Source organism: Sinocyclocheilus anshuiensis, unplaced genomic scaffold (genome assembly GCF_001515605.1).
Source record: "Sinocyclocheilus anshuiensis isolate Anshui unplaced genomic scaffold, SAMN03320099.WGS_v1.1 scaffold542, whole genome shotgun sequence".
NCBI lineage: Eukaryota > Metazoa > Chordata > Actinopteri > Cypriniformes > Cyprinidae > Sinocyclocheilus > Sinocyclocheilus anshuiensis.
Genome location: NW_015547685.1, coordinates 1210450 through 1232630, shown reverse-complemented (window position 1 = coordinate 1232630; position 22181 = coordinate 1210450). Strand labels below are relative to the sequence as shown.

General features: G+C 37.1%; 2 protein-coding genes and 1 pseudogene across 4 annotated transcripts in view; 1 reads left to right on the top strand and 2 right to left on the bottom strand.

Annotated features, from left to right (window-relative positions):
- The window catches only part of arsk (arylsulfatase family, member K), a 4679-nt gene extending 3261 nt beyond the window's left edge, over positions 1 to 1418 (bottom strand). The window contains exons 1-4 of the mRNA XM_016505773.1: positions 1029 to 1418; positions 682 to 811; positions 418 to 577; positions 1 to 37 (exon numbers count right to left, since the gene is read on the bottom strand). Of these exons, the coding sequence (XP_016361259.1) occupies positions 1 to 37; positions 418 to 577; positions 682 to 811; positions 1029 to 1244 (543 nt within the window). The 5' untranslated portion in view covers positions 1245 to 1418. The remainder of the gene's footprint in view (positions 38 to 417; positions 578 to 681; positions 812 to 1028) is intronic.
- A 691-nt stretch (positions 1419 to 2109) lies between these two features.
- Positions 2110 to 13826, bottom strand: LOC107703203 (nucleolar protein 6-like; annotated as a pseudogene).
- Positions 13827 to 15585: 1759 nt separating this feature from the next.
- Positions 15586 to 22181, top strand: part of LOC107703247 (tetratricopeptide repeat protein 37-like) — a 33361-nt gene continuing 26765 nt past the window's right edge. For 2 of the 3 annotated variants that reach the window (XM_016505797.1, XM_016505796.1), the window contains exons 1-16: positions 15586 to 15661; positions 15878 to 15970; positions 16131 to 16274; positions 16419 to 16510; positions 17737 to 17812; positions 17978 to 18127; positions 18248 to 18346; positions 18437 to 18545; positions 18762 to 18902; positions 19216 to 19317; positions 19436 to 19560; positions 20161 to 20247; positions 20332 to 20435; positions 20536 to 20662; positions 20771 to 20950; positions 21139 to 21263. In XM_016505797.1, the coding sequence (XP_016361283.1) occupies positions 15617 to 15661; positions 15878 to 15970; positions 16131 to 16274; positions 16419 to 16510; positions 17737 to 17812; positions 17978 to 18127; positions 18248 to 18346; positions 18437 to 18545; positions 18762 to 18902; positions 19216 to 19317; positions 19436 to 19560; positions 20161 to 20247; positions 20332 to 20435; positions 20536 to 20662; positions 20771 to 20950; positions 21139 to 21263 (1799 nt within the window). In that variant the 5' untranslated portion in view covers positions 15586 to 15616. Of the gene's footprint in view, positions 15666 to 15877; positions 15971 to 16130; positions 16275 to 16418; positions 16511 to 17736; positions 17813 to 17977; positions 18128 to 18247; positions 18347 to 18436; positions 18546 to 18761; positions 18903 to 19215; positions 19318 to 19435; positions 19561 to 20160; positions 20248 to 20331; positions 20436 to 20535; positions 20663 to 20770; positions 20951 to 21138; positions 21264 to 22181 lie in introns of all 3 variants that reach the window. The other variant, XM_016505799.1, reaches the window with a different exon arrangement.

Genomic DNA, 22181 nt, shown 5'->3' with positions numbered 1-22181 from the left:
GAATGGAACGTCTCTGGTCCACGCCTCCACACGATTACTGAACAAGTTCCAGACGTCAAAACAGTTTTTTGACTATATTTAAAACGGTATATTTGTTTCATAATTTTCAATACATGCTAAAACAGCATATTAGAATGATGTCTGGAATCATGTGACACAGAAGACTGGAGTAAAGGCTGCTGAAAATTTAGTTTTTATACCACAGAAATGAATTACATTTTAAAATATATCCAAATAGAAAGCAGTTAATTTAAATAGTAATAATATTTCACAATATTAGCATTTTACTGTATTTACTGTAATACAGCCTTGGTGAGATCTATTTCAAAGACAATGAAAAATCTGGCCAACCCACTTTTGAAATGAAAGTGTATATTTGAGTGTCCAAATACATTTTAGGGGCTACACAAAAGTCACCTGACAGAGTGATGTCCTGACGTGTAGTCTAGTTTCCCCATGCTACGAGTGTGGTACCCACTCTTTGCTAAGTGGTCCATCCATGTGGTGGCATTGGGATCAAGACATTTATAGTTGTTCCAGGCCTGAGTCAAATGAATAAACTGACCACTCCACATAGCTGCCAAAACACATCAAGATATTCATCTGATTTCTACAGTGCATGCACACAACCATTTTGGCACACAATAGATATCAATATGCAGAGGCTGACTAATACTATACCTGCCCTAGAAGGACAGCAGATTGGTGAATTAGTGTACAAGTTAAGAAAAACAGCACCCATTTCCCTCATATAATTGATGTAAGGCAGCTGTACAACTTTATTGCCTGGAGAAAAAGTTAACCTGCCATCCTTCAGAAATAAGAAAACATTAGTCAGACAACACAGATTCTGTGTCATAAAACCTGGTGAGCTGCCTTCAGAAGCTTTTGCTTTCTAGTTAGGCAGCTCTCTAGGGTTTGAAACACAGCTCAGTAATTCTGCAAAGTTAAAGTGACTGAAAAAAACGAGTAAATAGTCACCGTTGAGAAGTTATTTCGTTTATTATAGTGTAAAGTGAATGACTTACGAAGGCATCAGACATGAGCATGACTAGGTTTGGTCTGTCACGTGATGTCCAGTTCAGAGACATGCAGTGCGCGTTCATATGAAGAATCAACACCACTAACACACGGAACAGCAGCATGTTTCTGCATCCAGAGCGATACAAACGAATTTTAAAGACGATGTAGATGAAGGTTTGACTAGTCGTAAAAACCTCGAGCGAGATGTTCGGTCTGCACATGCCATACAATCGCACTATCAGCTGACTTGTCCATTTTACGCATAACACCAGAAAGCCGTACTTTGTCGGTTTAGTTTAGCTATAATCTGTAATATATAAGTTTGTTTAAAGAAATCGCTTCTTCTTTTCCTTTTCCGTAAACAATCAGGTACATACCGCCACCTATTGGACAAAATATAATACTGCTGTAGACAAAATTAGTATCCCATGAAGAAAAGCCCTGTATTTTACATAATATCATCAGCTTGAAAATTCAGCTTTGCCATCATGGGAATAAATTCGATTTTAAAGTATATTAAATTAATAACGGGGGGAAACATTTTATTTCAAATTGTAGTACTTTATATTATTGGTGAGCAGAGACTTTATTTAAAAATATTATGTCAAAAAAGTAAGAAAAGTGTTCTTTAATTTTCCACAATGCAGAAATAAGAATTTGGGGGAAAGGTGTTTAACAAAACAAATTGTGGTCATAAATTATGAAGATTTATTCCTTATTTACTTGTTCTATTTTTGATTTATTTTTTATTATCTGTGTTTTTTGTTCGATCACTGTCATTCTGTTACACTGTGGAAGCTTCTGTCACGAAAACAAATTCCTTGTATGTGTAAACATACCTGGCAATAAAGCTCATTCTGATTCTGATTCTTTGGTCCTTTTTTTAATAAAATACTATATCAAATAAAATGAAATGTTTTGTGACATGCAGTTAGTATAGTAACATGATTGTCTCTTTCTTTACAGAGCCAGATTCAGTCTTAAATGCATAGAAAGGTGGGTCACAGCTCATTGTATAAAGGGAAAACAAATCATCTTATTACGTGATTAAAATAATACAGTAGAACAGTATTTTTAAAAGGCAGATGAAGAGAATTTAATTGAAGCAATTCAAGTACATGAAATGTACAAGTAAACACACAGCAACATCCAGATTAACAGTTATTTCTACAGAAATTACTGCCAGATCCTAGACAACCCATTTCTCTGTTCTCAGATCAAATTTTTTGACGAGACCCTCCCCGATGATGCGGAAATCCTGCAGGATGGCCTCTACATTTGGCACGGTGGTTGCCACATCGTCATTCACCTCCACACGGTGGGCATTCATTAAAGATGTCTGAGAACAGAGAAAATCAGAAGTAAGAAGGTGCCATAAATCTTAACTGTAGCTCAATTCACTTAAATTCTGCCAACCCTACTCAGTGTCATAGTAAATAAAAGCTCAAAATAAAATTGAGAAACCTCAATTTTTCGGCTCAAACGCAGCTGGCTTCCACAGCACTGCGATCACGGTTCCGCCATAAGGGTCATAGAAAAATAAAGCCAGATCTCCAAATGCTTCCTAAAAATCACAAGAGAACTGGTATAAGATGCATCTGATCTAATTTACATGGTATTTTAAGTCTAACAGGGCATAATGGGAAAAAAATCAGTAAACGTGAATTAAAAACCCCACAAACCCTGAGTTCAGACAGATACAGTCGGACCGGATCATAGTCATCATAAGCCTCCAGAGGAGGTCGAAATGCCACCTAGAAACAAAGGAAACAGTGAGGTTAAATACAAAAAGATGACAGCTGCATACATTTGCATAATACAGGTTAACTATAGAGGAACTTACCCGGATGTCCTGCTTTTGATCAGAGTCAAGCTGAGTCTCTAAAACACGTAGACTTTCTGCTGCCAACATGACGGCACGCTGGAGCATCTATACGTTGGAGACAACATGAGTACATACTGGTAAAAAATTTATAGCCTGAATGCACTGTAAGTCGCTTTGGATAAAAGCGTCTGCTAAATGCATAAATTATAATTTTTTTAATGATAACATCACTTATGTTTATACACACTGTACATATAACAAATCTGTATTAGAATGTGAGAATATTGGATCTACAAACCTGCACAGAAGGAGCCTCTGTAGTCCAAACGGAGACCTTCTTGTCATTATGAGTGACTATGAACATGCTGGGAAGAGCTTCCCTAGAGGCCACAAAGTCATTCTTTATATCTGTGTGTTCAGCAGCTGAAACATAAAAGCTACTAGTCAATGTGTTAGATCTGTGTCGACTAGTCATGAATCAAATGACTTCAGTTGTGCTTGTTCTTCACACGACGATAACAGGAGGACATCTCTAACATCTCTTGTCACTACTGTTTTTTTGGGTCAGTCATTTTTGAAGGAAATTAATACGTTTATACAGCAAGGCTCCATTAAATCAAAAGACACAGTATAGATTTTTACATAGTTACAAAAAAAATTAGATTTCAAATAATTGCTGCTGATTTGAACTTTCTATTCATCTAAAAATTCTGAAAAAATGCATCATGGTTTTAAAGAAAGTATTAAACAGCATAACTGCTTTGCTATTACAGAAATAAATTATATTTTAATCTATTAATTTTTTAATAAAATAAATACAGCCTTGGTAAGCTTGGTAAGAGACTTCTTTTAAAAGTCTTTTGAACGGTAGTTTATATTACAAAAACATGTTATAAGCAAACCAAAACTATAAGTGACTGGGACGTCACTGTTTTTTGCGCCATTCATTATATGAATCTGTCAGTGGACTCAAGAACGGTTTCCTTCCCCATCCATGCCGACTTTCCAGAAACAGTAAATACAGCAGAATCTGCATTTATATAAAGTAAACACTGACCCGCTGACTAGTCGACTTTTCTGAAAGTAGTAAAAATGGTTAGTCGCGCAAGCCCTAAAAAGCAACGGTGAAATACTCAAGGTGAAGCTTACCTGTGAGTTTCCCATTGAGGTTGACTATCAGGGGATTGTTTTTCCAGTCAAAAGTGGAAAGCAAATGAAGGAAGCGAAGGAACCCTACCTGAGGAGAGCTGTGAAGAGGTGTGGTGTCACCGTATATGTATACCATACAATGATGAATACATGAGTCAGAGGGCCAAATTACCTTGGTGGAGTGAAGGGAGCAGGATGTAGGAAGAGTGACGCCACCAGCAGATCAGCTGCTTCCTCTCGGATATCTTCCAACAGGAACTAAGATGCCAACCAGCGTTTAGCCAGGCGGCACACAACACCAAAACACTCATACTGCTGGTGGCGCCTAACATGTAACGTGTCAAGGTATACATTTATCTAAACAAGCCACTTGCCAAGACAAAGCTGAGTGTGTTCTGCATGTTTATATATGTGCTGTACCCATGCAAGGTGCTGGTTAGGAAAGGTTTGTGCAGAGTCTCCAGCTCCAGCACCTGGGCCTCAGCGTTGTCCCTGTAGATCAGCATTCCCTCAGGGGTCAGGCTTTCCCTCAGGATCTGCGGTTCTCTGTGATACGCCACCTGGATTCGGAAGACTAGCCCATCCTGAATGGATGAAGGTGAAATTATGTTGATTGTGCTTGTAACTTCAGCTCGACAGCATATTACTAGCATCATAAATGTGAGAAACAACAGAAACATGAATAAATGCACATTACCTTCCACACATCCAGGTAGGTGGGTGTGGCATGACATTTGTATTTGTGCTGTTTGCACAGCAGTTCGCCCAAGCAGATATGAAAGGCTGCTTTAACATGGCGTATTGCCATGTGCTCACTGGGCCATTTTCCACTTCCCTCCATATGAACAATGACTAGAGAAACAAAAGAGACATGTGGGGATGAAAGATAACAGCATATTCAAATAAGTCATATCTGTGGAGCTGCACTCAAAACATAATAAACTTCAGCCAAACCAGAGTGCTGCAGTAATTAATCCTAAATCCCGGAAACAAGATGGCACTTTTTTTTTTTGCACTTCTGCTTCCATCGTCCTAAAGTCAATGGATTTTTAATGGGTTTTTGTTTAAACGCCTGAAATAAAGTCTCAAGATATCTTCACATTTTATTCTACGACATAAAGACCTGAATCAGCTTTCAAGAAAAAAGCTTTCATAGCCTTGTTATTTTTATGCTTTCATTCTTGCAAACTATTCTAACTCAAACTTTCCAACTTGTCTTTTAATCTTTATATGAAATCTACTTGTCAGAAGCTTAGTGCCGGAGATGTTAAGGTCATTCGACTGTGTTGTTATTCATATCCTAACTTTAGCTTTTTACTTCTACCAATTGTATTTAGGTTTCAAAAGTCATAAAATGTGTGTTCATTTGTGAAAATTATGGATGAACACATTTTGTAAGAATTATACACTTTTACTGGTCACAGAGATTTTCGGCAATAATCCAAAAGACCAAATTTTTTTTGTTTTTTTTTGTTGAGGGAATCAGGGTGATGCTAACTTCTGCTAAGATTTATTGACTCATGTTGTTCCAAACTGATATGATTTTCTTCTGTGGAACATGTAAGGAGAACTTTTAAAGTATATCTATTTTATATCATAGAATTATGAAAAACTATGTCGTTTTGATGTGTTGATGCAGTAAAAAGAAAAAAGAAAAGTCTGAAATGCATTACCTTTTATAGGGGTGATGTAATAAGGGCAAGGTTTATTTTCTTTTGGCACTAATCCAAGATGGTTCTTCTTTCTGTCAAAAAACACAAGGAACTGGTGGGAAAACCTGCAGAGGACAAATGAGGAAAATTAAGAGATGTAAATGAATATATCCCACAACTCAATATAGCCAAGGAGGTGGCTGACCTGTGTGTATCTTAAGGCCTGGTGGGCATCCTGCACTGATGTGATAGACAGTGGCAGACCCTTTAACTGCCAGAGCTTCTTGCTCAGATCATCGTAAGACTGAACCACCTTCAGACTCTCCTCCTCTCCTGTAGTGCAGATCTGAGGGACAAAAACACACCATGAACTTGTGCAGATGAAGCAAAACCTTTACCATTTAATGAGTAACACATTCACTTCTATGAAGTACCTCTTTGCCAACTTTGACGACGATATCCAGCTGTCCCCCAACAAATCTGATGCATGATTTAGGGATATCTGCATGACTAGAATGAAAGAAAATAACAAATAACAATTTTTTGTTTCTATGAAAATGTAGTTAATGGAAAAATGTGTCAAGGAAAAGCTTAGAAAACGAAACAGAACAAAAAAAATTCTGCATGCAATAAAAAAATAACTAAAATGTTCCACAGTACCGCCTTAAAATGAATATTCAGTTTGATTCTGATTTACAAGTTTTCAATTCAAGTTGACTCCAATTTAATTAGATTCTGACTCATTTGGGTATCTTTTCTGTATCAGTGGCATCATTCATATCAGTGTTAAGTATTATTTATATGCTATTCTGCAGGTTTTATGAAGGTAAATTAAAGAACCTTTTTTTTTTTTTACATTTGCATCTTAAGTAAATGTCTCTTGATTTAAGGATGTTTAGATATTTGTGTTGGGAAACAAAAGTACTGAGGAAGATAAATTTTTGGTAATGCATGGAACAATTAATTCCATAACTCGAATTTAAGCCTTTCTGCTCTGATTTCTGAGACTTTTGAACACCTGCAGAAACCCTGTTATTAATATTTTGAATTGAGCTTTTTTGTTTTTAGTCATTTTTGTTTTAGTAATTGTTATGTGCTTTATATTTGTATATAATTTATTTTTATTTAACTTTTAGTAATTTTTTGTAAAAGTTTAGTCAACTTATTTTATTTCAGTTAGTTGTCAAGGCAACACCTCAACTCATTTCATTCATTTTCACCTAAAATGTATATTTTATTAAATTTCTTTTTAATTATTTTACTTTTAGTTAACAAAAGTAACACTTTCATATAAAAAAAATCTAAGATAATGCTATAACTTGGTACATTACTTTCAACTGCTATTTACTAAATCGAATAACAACCAAAAAACTGCTCCGAGGACACTAACTGAAATGAATTTTACTTTACAGTAAACTGTATTGACTAACACTTTTAATACATCTTTAGAGAGTGTATTCAAGTTAAGCAATGTAATGGCCAAAATAGAGACGTACAGCTCTAGAAGGTGAGCAATGATCTTCAGTAGAACGAATCTCCTATGAGAGATGGAGTTCCCTGACCACAGCACTGCCTCAGTGATGGCTCCATCCTGGAAGCGCTGCAACTCTGAGCAAGAGCCCCACAGCTGCCGGAACTCAGCAGCCTTCAAACGCCAACAACACAGAGGGTTTTCAGACACAGCTACAGAACTGTAAGACACATACACAGACATCTGTACATATGTGGGCTAGTTTACCTTAGGGTTATCTGCTGGCGGTCCTCTCTCGAGAACAGAGGGAGCATGTTCAAGATTCAGCAGCAAACCAATGCTCAGAGGTGGCTGATCCTTGTGCTTAGGAGGTGCGCTGTCCACTGGCCACTGCAAAAATCATTTACACAGTCATTATAACAACATGTACAGACTGTTTAGGAATGCTTTGATAGGTGAAACAGCAAATCCTATGCAGTACATTTTGACAAAAAAGGTAGTGAATCTACCTCAGGGTCTTGAGGGAGTGAGTGTGCCAGAAGGTGGATCCTTTCTCCAAGCCCTTGCTGCAAGAGGGACAAAATGAAAGGAAGCGCAGTGAGGACATAGTTCCCGCTGTGGTCCACGAGCTCATTGAGGAGTAAAAGCTTCTTACAGGAGGTCTGCAAATTCACCAGGCTACTCAGTCTGAGGAAAAGAGTGAGAAAAGAGTGTAATTGAATACAAAAACACAAGAACAGCAGGTCTGTGTTGACGGACACTTACTTGAAGACATTATCATATGTTCTGAGCATGGATTTGGGTGTCATGAGCAGAGCGTGGAAGCCATCTACTGTTGGATCATCCCAGAACTTCAGAGACAGTGACGCTTCATGCTGGATCTGACAGACAAATCAGAAACATTTAGATTATGGCTGTCAACCCATTTAAATTTCCATGCCAATAAATTCATCAAATTAATTAAATATATGGCAAAAGCCCCCAAATCAGTGTTAAGTATTATTAATACACTATTACAGTATTTACTAATATTTTAATTTAGTTCATTTTAATTTTCACTTTAATAAATCATTTCCATTTTAATTTTAGAGTTTTTGTCATCTTTATTTGTTCGTTTAATATTTTTATTTCAGTTTTAGCACTTAAACATTTTATTTCAGGAAACATTTCTAATTTTCATTTAGTTTAACTTTTTTCATGTAATATTTTATTTTATTTCAGCTTTATTTAAAATAACAAAATAAATGTTAATAGTTTTTTTTTGTTATAGTTTTAGTATTTGATAATGATAATAACTGCCCCAAATGAAGATATTTCAAAGGCATTACATTATTGTGGCATACAAGTAAATCTTTTGGCTCATTTCCACTGAGCGGTACGGTTCAGTACAGTGCCGTATGGTACGATTCGGGACGGTACACCCTGATCCGGCCTGTGTTTCCACCACCAACAGTACCCTTACTTGATAGGCGTGGTGTATACAGGAAAGTAGCTACTGACATCATTCTCACGCAAAGAAGAAAGCGCGACATTGTCTTTGTGTATGTGTGAAAATTTAAAAATACACTTATTTTTTTGTGTTTGTGCGCTCTGATGTAAACAAGCCCAACACGCATGAGCAGCATGGTGGAACGATTGAAGGAGACGCTTTATTCCTCTTGTGTTGTCATTCCCCTTGTAGCGCGCACAAGTGATGATTCTCTCAACCAATCAGCATTCTGCAGTGAGTCTAGCTCCTCCCTTTTAGGTAGCGGACTACTGTGCTAGGTACCCCAACGGAAGGGTCCCAAAAAAGTGGTATGGTACGGTTCACTATTTTGGTACCATTCACAACTTCTGACAATGGAAATGGAAATAATTGCGTACAGTACTGTACTGTACCGTACTGCTTTTTGGAAACGAGCCATTTGACTACAATCACTGCTCCACTGGTACGAAAATCTCTTATATACAGTTTTTTTATATACAGGCCAGGTGGCCTGACTGTGTTCGTTTTTGGACTTTTTAAAATTTTAATTCTACTACAATAACGTGTTAAATTTACATTGAACGCTGACTCTATATGACTCTATATGTAAGTGAATATCACATTATCACCGAGCTAAAGTGATACTACAGCGGTGCTCACCCATTTGTAGGTAAAAGCTGTCATGTCTGCTAACAGATTGAGATGCCCCGAGGGGTCCACAAATACCAGAGAATGCTGCGTGAAACTCCGGCAGTGAGGGCTGAAGCAGAAGAAAAGAAAGAAAGAAAAAGAAAGGCATGGTGATGCAACCAAGACAAAACAGGCTGAAAACAGCAAGTAACTGCATGAGTCACTTCTGCTCACCGCTTTTGAGTCTGGGTTTCTAGACAAGGTGATACCGTTCTCTGTCAGATCTGTGGAAGCTGAAAATGTGAAAGCAAAAAGCAGATGTAACTGATGAATACACTTATATAACCACCATAATAACTACTTATGAAAATCATTTTGACCTCTCTTACCCAAGAAGTGCAGGGCATTCCTCAACAGCTGGTAGGGATTCATTGTTTTTCCCACTTTGTGTGTGGACAGAAGATAAGCCATTAACATTGATGCATGGAAGCCGCAGAAACAACCTGCACCCTAAAGAAGCGACAAAAACAGAATTTATGAAAAAGAATGTGTTGTTTGTTTCTTTTTTCTGACTGCATAAAAACAAATTGTATCTTTTGAAAAATTTGCTAGAACAAGCGGTCTGCCAGTTGTTTAACCTTTTTTTTTTATTTTTATAAAATTGATTAAGTTAACACACGTACAAACACACAGAAATAATGTGGTCTTACCTGGTCCAGTTCTCGCTGTCTTAGCCACACTTTGAGGAGAGCCACACCCTCTCCAAAAGCAGGACACTGTGCGCTGATGGCCGACAGGAACTAAAGATCTCCAAGAACTGTACTGTTATAATGAGGAGTAGGAGGCTCACTGCTGTCTGCATCATAAAAAAAATCACAGAAATATATTATGACATGACAGTAATGTTTGCTGCCTCAGTCAGGAGATCTCCGAAAATTTCTCATTACCTTGCTGTGTATCGGCAACACCGGTAAACCACTCAGTCCTGATGTTGTTCTTCTGAGGATGGAAGTGGCTAGGTTTGAGGAAGTCCGGTGGGGGAATGACAAGAATCCTTATTGTGACTTTACTGCTGTCTTTACCTAAAGGCCACACACAAAGGTTACATGATCACTTCAGTTTAAAACAAAGATGAAAAATCAGGCTGGCATCCTTATATATGCACGCTCCCGAGCAAGACCATCAATCTCAGTTTTCTCCACAGGGTTGCTTCTATTAGTGTACTCCAAGCACCAAAAGAAAAGAGTGTGCTAAAAGCAATTAACTTGGAAGCTAAAACGATTTGAACGAATAATAACAGTAGACCCACTTTGGCATGCAAGCATTTGCAAGTAAATGTAATGCAAAATTTAAAGGAGCTAATGAGTACCACAAGCTACTGTTAGAACAATTGTACCTGGGGGTTTGAGTAGTAGGACTGGGCGAAGCCGGTTGCCATGGAGACAAGAATAGTGCAGTGAACACACAACCTTTGCGAAGGAGAGGTGCCGCGCCAGGCCAGCCAGATACAGAGCTCGCTTTCGAGGGTACTGCATTGGGTGCAAAATAGACTTCAAAAAGTAAATACAGCATATTGTAACAGAATAAAATAATGCACAGTAGATTAGATCGAAACACTGACAGACAGAGAGATAGACAGATATATACAGACAGATATATAGACAGATGTATAGACAAAGATATAGTCAAATAGACGTATACAGACAGACAGGTGGATGGACATTTAGACAGATAGAAAGATAGATACATTTATAGACAGATGGATGGATATACAGACAGACAGACAAGAGAGATAAACACATTGACAGACAAACAGACACACATACAGATTGACAGATAGATGGATGGATGTATAGATAGACATAAGCTGGGTTTCCATCCAAAGTTGCGAATTTAACTTGTGTGCAAAATTGGAATATCGCATAAAACATTTGCGAATAAGCACCATTTCCATCCAATGAGTCAAAGAGAACAACATCACACTCTAAAAAATGCTGGGTTAAATACAATCCAGTGCTGGGTAAAATAGGGACAAACCCAGCAATTGGGCTGTTTTGACCCAGCGGTTGGGTTAAATGTTTAACCCAACCTTCTGGGTAGTAACCCAACCGCTGGGTCAAAACAACCCAATTGCTGGGTTTGTCCCTATTTTACCCAGCACTGGGTTGTATTTAACCCAGCATTTTTTAGAGTGCATCACTTCCTGATAAACTGGCACTAAATTATCACTAAGAAAAGTAGGGGAAGCCACTGAATATAATAATTTTCATATATAATAAATTACTTGTGCCTCAGAGCGAGCAGACGAAACACAAAAAAATGCAGTCTGCATTTTTGGATGCCTGCTGTTTGGGAGTGCAGTCGTGTAAGACAGTTCTGGATATTTCTGGAGACAATTATACAGAAATACTTTGACGACAGACTTTGCTTGGGTTTTTAAGAATAACCATAACAACATTTCAAATGCTGTGAAATGAGATCGGTCCACTGGTTAGTTAGGTTATGCTGTCCCATCGCGGACTCGTGGAGGTAATGCATTTCCATCTCCCATTATTCGCTTTAACCCTTTTTTGCATGTCAGAAACCACAAAGATTTTTGAGATTGAAGGGATTTTTTTTAAATTTGGCATTTCCATCACTCGTTTCTGATGCGATACTTCAAAATGCGCATAAAAACAGGATGATGGAAACATACAGTGGGTATAGAAAATAATCACCTCCCTTCAAAATAATCAGTTGCTTGTTGCTTTGCAGCCTGAAATAAAGACAGACACAGTTTTTGTTTAATCCAGCTGTATTTACTCATCCAAGTGAAAGATATAATACCAACATGTCAGAAAAAAATAAAAAAACCAGAATCACTGAGTTGGAAAAAGGACCCTCCTAAAAAAGACTTGTAAACTCAATCCGGTGTAGCAAATCACCTTCTCAATGGCACACAAAGCCATTTGACTTTCAACTGTGATGAGCTTTGGTCATTTTGATTAGCTTAGCATGAAAAGAACTTTCCTGGAGCATTTCAGTCCTTGGTAGTGCAACTGAAGCAGACAATCGACTATGGGTGGCAAGGCACTGTCAAAAGATCTCCGGGATAAAGTTGTGGACAGGCACAAGTCAGGAGATGGATACCGTCAAATTATTGAGGAAAATCTGCATGCCTAGATTATTAAGAAGTGGAAGATTTCAGGCTGCAAAGCAACAAAATTTGATTATTTTAAAGGGGGATGATTCTTTTTTATACCCACTGTAGCTATAGACTGACACATGTAGACAGACTCTGACAGACAGACAGACAGACAGATGGATAAAGAGACAGAGACAAATAAATAGATAGGTAAATAGATAGATAGATAAATACAGAGAGACAGATATATACAAACAGACATACACGTATATAGACAGATATACGGAATCGGATAGATGGATATATAGACAGACAGACAGATTTATAGACAGACACATATCAACAGACAGAGTAGTAGTTTTCAATGTCTAACTTACAGCAGGAATGGTAACAGCCAAGTCCACAGAGACTTTGGGTTTGACACACGTGCCCAGCGGATAACTGCCCACCAGGCTGATTGATGCAGGAGGTTCCATGTGAAATTTGCCTTTTGTTGTCGATGGGACAAGGAGGAATGGGACTTCAACACCTGACAACCATGAAATATCATCCAACTGGAGAGAAAGAGAAAACTATTAAGAAAAATGACATTGTCAGCTGCCATAGAGGGTCAGTAAAAATCAGCACTGATGCTGCTGATGATGGAACTGCTTCACAGATTTCTGACCTCCACAACTTCAGATTTGGGCACACACTGCAAGAAATCTGTGACCTGCAGCACAAAGGAGTCCACCAGCTTCTTCCTGTGCTCACTAAGAGCCACTTCTTTCAGCAGTTCCTCCATCTGAACATCAACTAAATTAATTAGTGATATACTGCACAATATAAAACTCAATATATATTGTTATAATACATAGCTAAATGATACACAGTTCACAGGAACGCCATGCAGTGAGCAGCTCATTGAGCAATCAGTGAGCCGATTATGAATATGAGCCAAGATGTATGCAGCCAAGATAACAGATGACAGTAAAACATGCATGCATTTCTGACCTGCATTTTCAATATGCTGCAGTGGAAGAGATATTCTGCTTCTTTCAGCTGGTTGAGCTGTTCCACCGTGGGGGCTTTGTACAGCTCCTTTTTGGACAGCTTGACTGGCCGTAAGACCCCATCATCTGACACAGTGCCCTTCGCTTTTCGTTTGGGATCATTTGACTGTTTTGTCACTTCATTTTTGCACTCTTCTCCTTTTCTTCTTCATTCTGAGTTATTTGGTATCTCCATCTGTGTACATGTTACAGTTGTTAATAATCTTCAATAAAATGGTGTAGATTATATATACATATATATATATATATATATATATATATACACACACACACACACACAAAAGTAATGTTTTGAATATCTACTTTAAGCTAATTTACAAAAGTGGTGTATTTTGGAAATACAACTTTGCTAACTAACGTGATAAGAAAACTGCGTGAAATCACACAAACCTGATCTTCAGTTTCAGTCGATTCTTTTCTCTTCTTCTTCATTTTGACGGCGATTACAGTGAGCCTTTAAAAGGGTAAATTTAGATCATTCATTAATTTATAATTTCTTCCGATTCAACGAGTCTCTCACATGGGGAACACATGGGACACACCAGAGCCGTAGAGAGAGAAAAAGTGCCAGTTCCCTAGTATGATTACATCACATTTTGTTGGTGTAATCTATAGATTGCTCCTGCTGACTATATCCAGCCTCTTACGAAGACTTCAGATGACCCAACACCTGTGAAGAGATGACGCCAACCCTTGAGAGGACTTCAGATGAAGCTGACTCTGAATAAACATACAAAACTGCTACATTTTCCTTGCATTGTCAACATGATAACATCATGTAACCATTGCTTTAATTTGTTCATTGTTTCTGTATATATTTAATTGTTTCTGAATGACGTTACTTAACTGCATGATTTGTATAGCCTAATTTTAGAACATTTCTGCCATATGAACATTACTTTGGCACAGTTACACCTGTTAACAGAACTCTTATTTGTAATGTAGAAACATTCATTTTCTGTAAAGCTGCTTTGAAACAATGTGTATATTAAAAAGTGCTATACAAATAAATGTGAATTGAACAAAACTTGATGCATCATTTTTTTTCTCCTCTCCAGATCAGTAGGGAAACCATACATTCACACTCCTTTCTGTGAGTGACTGGAGCACTCCCATGCAGCACAGCAAACTATAGTGGAGACTGTTCAAGGACAACATGCTTTATAGTTTATTATAAATGTATAAATCGATTGCTGTAAATAAGTGCATAACAAAAGTCAACATACATAAAATATATGATTAAATGTGTCAAAATGTTTTAAGTTGTTTTAATATATACACACACACACACACACAAAAGTAATGTTTTGAATATCTACTTTAAGCTAATTTACAAAAGTGGTGTATTTTGGAAATACAACTTTGCTAACTAACGTGATAAGAAAACTGCGTGAAATCACACAAACCTGATCTTCAGTTTCAGTCGATTCTTTTCTCTTCTTCTTCATTTTGACGGCGATTACAGTGAGCCTTTAAAAGGGTAAATTTAGATCATTCATTAATTTATAATTTCTTCCGATTCAACAAGTCTCTCACATGGGGAACACATGGGACACACCAGAGCCGTAGAGAGAGAAAAAGTGCCAGTTCCCTAGTATGATTACATCACAATGTTAACAAGGCAGGTAAGGATAGCTGACCACATTAATCCTCAAATATTAGAGGATTTTATCTTTTAAAAACAACACTAATATAACTACATATATATACTACGTATACATTATTTTATAAATAATGTAAATAAACGATTTTATTGTCTACTAATTACCAAAAATCACAGTTCTGTCTCTCCAACTCAATGCATTTCAATTGCCCGCTATGAACTTCCTGGAACTATTTGAGGTCTACGTGAATCACGTGACGATCGAGCGTTTTGGACTTCCGTTGACGCAACTCTCTCTAGTGAGTTCTAGTCGTGTTTAGTGTGGCTCTGGGACACACTAACCATGGGCTGCATTGGTGAGTTCACCGATTGGTCCGTGTGCAGTCAACCCTTCAATTGATTGGCTGTTTATCTTTGGTTCCTCCTCCAAACTCAATCAGTTTGGTAGAGATTACACCAGACGCCTCTCTGGGAATATGAAATATATATTCTATTTTTTCAAATATTAAAGATAAAATTAATATAAGGCACGGACACGAATATGTATTTTTGTATTGCAGGGGAATGAAAACAATGTTTGTCGCGGTATAATGACGTCTCGTTAAGTATCATAACACGCATGCGCTTTTGCGTCTTGCTGAATGGAAACAAACGAAGTTCTGACGTATGTGCATTTCTTACATTAACATTATACAAATACAAATTTTGCCCTTAAAATAAGTGTGTTAATATGACCGTTTAGTTATTTTTGCACGCTTTAAAGAATAAGTTTCTATATCTAATGTCAGCAAGTTTTCAGGCAGCATAATATACATAATTGTAAACAGCCTTTACTGCTGCTGCTTCATTAACATCTATCTTTGTCTTATTTTTAATTAAGAAAATGTCCAGTAAAGAAGTAAAAGCTGAACTAAAAAGTGCTAGAGAAGCCATCAAAAATAAAGAGTTTAAAGAAGCTTTGAAACATTGTAAGGTAAGTGTTTACTTCCACCTGTCAGCATACAGTACATAACATATCTCTGTAGATATGTAGATAGGCTTCCATCTCGTACTTTTCTCTTGATTGACTGTATTTGCATGGGTGGGTAAGTTAAACAGTTCTCTCTCAAGTTAAACTATATTTGTGCACCCAGGCTGTTCTCAAACTTGAGAAGAATAACTATAATGCTTGGGTGTTTATTGGAGTGGCAGCTACAGAGCTGCAGCAGCCGGATCAGGCTCAGACCGCCTACAGAAAGGCCACTGAACTGGAGCCAGAGCAACTGCTTGCATGGCAGGTCAGTCATGGTATATAAACTGTAATGAATAGTCCAAATGTAGTGTTTATCTAGGTACATAGTTTGTTAACTATTTGTCTTGATGATATTGAGCACTGCTGGACCCAGCAATGAATATTTACTAGATGTGGATTTCTTTTACAGGGTTTAGCAAATCTGTACGAAAAAAGTGACCAAGCAGATTTCAAAGCTGAGCTGCCAAAGATTTATCAGAAACTTATTACACTGTATGAAATGTAAGTAAAGTGGTCTTCTCATATGACCCCTTTAAAATCATTTTGGGGGGGGGGGGATTTTACACAAATTCTAATGTAATTAATCAATTATAATAGCTTTAAATCTTTTGCCCCTTTATTTACCTTTTTGCATTTTCGAAAGTGTTAATGTTAAATTTACCAGAGTTTCTTACATTTTGGAGTTGTCCCCTACCCAGACTTTTTAAATTTCACTTTACGATAAATGAATAAAAAAAATGAAATCAGGGAAATTCTTTGCACTTTCATTATTATAATCATGCTAACAAAACTTGGATGAGTTGTTTATTTGTGACCCTGGACCACAAAACCAGTCTCAAGTGTCAATTTTTCGAAATTGAGATTTATACATGATCTGAAAGCTGAATAAATAAGCTTCCCATTGTTAGGATACAACAATATTTGGCCGAGATACAACTATTTGAAAATCTGGAATCTGAGGGTGCAAAAAAATCTAAATATTGAGAAAATCACCTTTAAAGTTGTCCAAATGAAGTCCTTAGCAATGCATATTATTAATCAAAATTTAAGTTTTGATATATTTACGGTAGGAAATTTACAAAATATCTTCATGGAACGTGATCTTTACTTAATATCCTAATGATTTTTGGCATAAAAGAAAAATCTATTATTTTGACCCATACAATGTATTTTTGGCTATTGCTACAAATATACCCCAGCGACTTAAGACTGGTTTTGTGGTCCAGGGTCACATTTGTCTCCAAAACATTTATATTTGGTTATCGTAGATATGAGAAGTGAGATGGGAGCACATCTTTTCCAGGGCAGCAAAATAAAAGTTCAAAGCTCAGAAATGCCAGTATTTTTTTTTTTTTAAGATTTTTTTTTTTTACATTGTGATCTGAAAGATTCTTTAGGTGTCATTGCCATATTTGTTACTTTGAGAATTTTAATTCATAAACAATTAGTTTATTTATTTATTCAAAGTATGCTTCTTTCTAGCAATCTTGCGTTACCAAGACCAGGGCTTTTCTAAAATTTTCTCCAAAAAGTGAAAATGTCATTGTATTATACACCATTATTACACACACCACACATTAAACCGAAATACACTTTAAGGCAACAATCAGATTCTTGTTTCAGAACCAGTCATAAATGTGTTAACCTGAATTAAAATCTACCTTTTTTTTTTTAAAGATTAAAAGAATACTATTGCTTGACTTTTTTTCTTATTTCTCTGTTTGCAGCTCAGACAAAGCAAAATATTTTGAAGTGAGCAAGAAGTTGGTGGAGGTCTATCAGTTGGAGAAGAACTATTTACAGGTGTGATCTTTAAATATGATTAGAAGGACTTCATGTTACAACTGAACATTTAAGAGGATTTAACTGCACTGTCTGTTACCTACACAAATCTACACATTATTTTCTAAAGTCACCATCATGCTTTATATCTGCATATGTGTGGAATGTTTGCTACTCCACCCACAGGTGGCCAGAGTGTGGAGGAGGTTAATCCAGGTGAGGGAGAGGGAGGCAGAGGAAGGGCTGGAGGATTCACAGCTGCTGGAGCTGTGGAAGGAGATGACCAGACTCCTGCAGGACACTGTTGAGGATCAGGACAATGAGACTCAACAGCACGTCAGTCAATTTCACCTGGTTTTGAAGAGAATTTCCAAGTGCTTTTTTGTGCATGGCCCCAATTTAGTGTCATCACATCCATTTTTTACAAAGCTTACAGTGTTTTTCTTTGCTCAACAGCTGATATTAGCATTTGAAAGAGCTTTGCAAATGACGGTAGATGTGCCCAGTGAAGCCCACAGGAGCCTTTCACAGGATTACATTAAATGTCTTTCTAAGGTTGGCAAGATGTGTATGCCACAATTATTGTAATATTCACAATAATAATGACTGGACCAAAGCAAAGGATTCATATTGTGTATTCTGCAGCTTCCTCATGAGGTGGCCAAGCTAAAGGAAGTTTGTGATGCCACACTGTCCCGCTATCCAACACACTCCTACCCTCTAGAGGCTCTGAGCGAGCACTACATCAGAACGGGTCAGTTCTGTTAGTTCAGTCAAATAAAATCAATGCCAAAAAAAAAAAATTTCAAGTGCTGAATGGCCAGTTGTTTTTACTCCTATTCTTACCTATTTTTAATTGTTTATCAATTATTTGAATCTACACTACTGTTCAAAAGTTTGGGGTCAGTACGATTTTTTTTTTTTTTAAGGAAATGTTTTTTTTTTTGATTATCTCTGATGATCCTTGTAGGTGATTGCAGTGAGGAAGCTGTCTGCTGTTTCAGCCGTCTATCAGAACTGGATCCAAACAACTCGCAAGCTCACTTTGGTCTCGGTATTAAAGCTTGTCAGGATAAAAAATATGAGGATGCCATCAAAAGTATTAGTCTAGGTGAGTTTATACCATAGAGAATTCCCAGATGTTTAGTGCTTTGCTCCAATATGGATGAAGCACTAAGGTTATCAAAGTCTCTCAGGCTTCTTGATAAGAATGTTTCAGACCGGAGTGTATAATGCAAGAAATGCAGTGTATCGTATTCTGTAATTGAAGGATTTAATGCATTTCTTGATTCATTTTGATTACTGGAAATGTTTTAATAACTCTTTGATTTATGTTCATGTTCAGCTGTTCAACATTAATTCAACTTCCTAAAATGTAAATTACAAATAGTATGTTTAACTCTTTTGTTGTGTTTTTCCTGCAGGACTGAAGTGTATGCGCTCCTCCATCATTGGCTGGTATAATCTTGCTCTGGCTCAACTAAAAATGCATAAATACTCTGACAGTGCCACAGCTTCCAGCCAAGGTACTGGATGATAAAAACTGCACATCTGAAACACAGCTAACATGACAACTACTCAGTCAGCTGCACTAACAGAGTTGAAAAAGGCTGTTCTGAGAAATATTCTGTTTTGTGTGTTCAGGGCTAAAGTCGAGTGTGGGGAACTCTGATGATTGGACTCATAAGCTGCAGAAGTTGAAACTAGAGGCTCTGGTGAGGACAGGAAGAGAGCAGGATGCTGATGAAGCTCTGCAGATCCTTACACAGGTATCATTTTAAACCAAATACTGACAGTCTAACAACAGATTTTTTTGAAAGAAGTCTCTTATGCTCACCAAGGTTGCATTTACGTATTTGATAAAAAATACAGTGAAATAGTATTATTGTAAAATATTAATACAATGTAAAATAGCTCTATTCTATTTTAATATATTTTAAACTGTAACTTATTCCTGTAAAGGCAAAGCTGAATTTTCAGCAGACATTACTCCTGTCTTCAGTGTCACTTAATCTCTCTAAATGATAAATCATTTTAATATGCTGATTTGTAACCAAGTAAATATTTCTTATTATTTTCAATGTTGAAAACAGTTGTCCTGCTTAATATTTTTGTGGAAACACCAAAATATGTTTTTTTCAGGATTCTTTGATAAACAGCAAGTTCACAAGAGCAGCATTCACTTGAAATAGTGAATAATAAATCATAATATCATAATAAAATTGTAAATGTCTTTACTGTCACTTTGATCAGTTTAATACATCCTTGCTGAATAAAATGATTCATTTCTTTAAAAAAAAAGAAATGAAAATTGATAATTGTTTGATAATCTATTTGATTTACATAATGTTGATAATGTCTCCTTTTAGATTTCAGATGCCAAAAATGACCCAGTGCTTTTAGCGTTGAAAGGAAGGGCTCACTTGCAAAAGGGCCAAACTGAGGAAGCATTTCAGGTGAAACGATAGATTTTAAGATAATAGATGTTTAAAAAAAAGCTAAGTAGACCAGATCATGTTTGAATGAAATGATTCTTACAGGTTTCAGCTGAGCTTCTGAGCTCTCACCCAGGATCTGTGGAGGGTCTCACTCTGAAAGGACTGGCACATGTTGCTAAAGAACAGCACAAACAAGCTGAAGAGAGGTGTGAAACCCCTTCTACACACACACACACATGCGGTATAAAATCCAGCATAGATTTAAACTCCAAACACTGATCCTCTAGTCTTCTCTCTGTCTCACAGATTTCTGGAGGCTTTATCCGGAAGCCCAGATAATGGGGAGTTGTTATTCCTGCTGGGGCGCCTGTACTGGAGCATGGGAGAGGAAATGCGAAGGGACCGCAGCAAAGCCCATACACATTTACTCAAGGTAAGGCTACTAATGTCAGACCTTACGCCTTTTATCCTTTTATATAGACTACAGAGTCTTTTCTCTTTGAATATAAATTAGTAATGATTGGTTTTCTTTTGTTTAAAGGCTGCTAAACTGGACCCGTATCTTGGTTCAGTGTTTCGTTTCCTGGGTCATTACTATAAAGAGGTAGCAAAAGATCAGGGCAGAGCCAGAGGCTGCTATAAGAGAGCGTTTGAGCTGGATTCCTCTGATGCGGAGGCTGGAGCGGCCACTGTAGACCTCAGCATGGAGCAGGGGGACATGGTGAGTTTTGAAAAGTCTTGTTATTCCAAGACTGTCCCATTTAGGGTATCCTCTGCTTAGTTTTTCAAGTCAAAATCAAAGTTCATATTCAAAGTTGCAAAGAACTTGTCTTGTTGTAGATGCTTTAGAAGACACAGAGTTCCTGATAATAGGGTTTATTGACTGTGTGATGTGTTCTCTGTGCTTAGGACTCAGCTCTGACTGTTCTGCAGTCCGTAACAGAGAGAGCCACTCCGGGCTCTGCTAAATGGGCCTGGATGAGGAGAGGTCTCTACCACCTCAAGACTGGCCAGCATCAACAGGCCATTGCAGAGTAAGTGAATCGATTTCAGCTATAAATCATAAGTGGTAATAAGATCTGTTTAACTGGCCATGGATGGTGAGCTCAGCAGATATTTTTAAAGATCTTATTTAATGCAGCAACATTAAAGTTGGCAGTTATAATGATGCAAGGTGTTAACAGGGTTTTTCTACATTTTTTAAAATTAATAGTAGGCCTATATCATTGAATTTCCATTCATCTGTATTTTGTGCCATTTGGAAATAAATGAAGAAAATAGCTTTTGAATTCCAGTTCAACTCCTGAATTTGAATTGAGGTAGCATATATTTGCTAAACATTTTAATAATTGTTTTCAGTTGTAATTAATTGATATTTGCATTTTATTTAAATTAGTTTAATTGTATTTCATAAAAAGCCTTCATTTTATAGACCACAATGAAAGAAAAGTTCATTTCCCAGAATTCCACAATTAATTTAGCTTTCAAGGCTCACTTTGCTGTCTCCTGAGATGACTTCACAAGATGTTAAATGTGGGGTTTAAAAATTTTAAGATATGACTATATGGTTTCCACATATGCATTGACATTTATTATTTAAAGGGGTCATATGATGTTGCTAAAAAGAACATTATTTTGTGTATTTGGTGTAATGAAATGTGTTTATGCGGTTTAAGGTTCAAAAAACACATTATTTTCCACATACTGTACATTATTGTTTCTCCTCTATGCCCCGCCTTTCTGAAACACGTCGATTTTTACAAAGCTCATCGGTCTGAAAAGCGAGGTGTGCTCTGATTGGCCAGCTATCCAGTGCGTTGTGATTGGCCGAATACCTCAAGGGTGTGATGGAAATGTTACGCCCCTTACCATATTGTGATGGAGCGACGAGACAAAAACATTAAAACCCATTATAAACGAGGCATTTGTTGCATCCAGTGGGGACATAATTA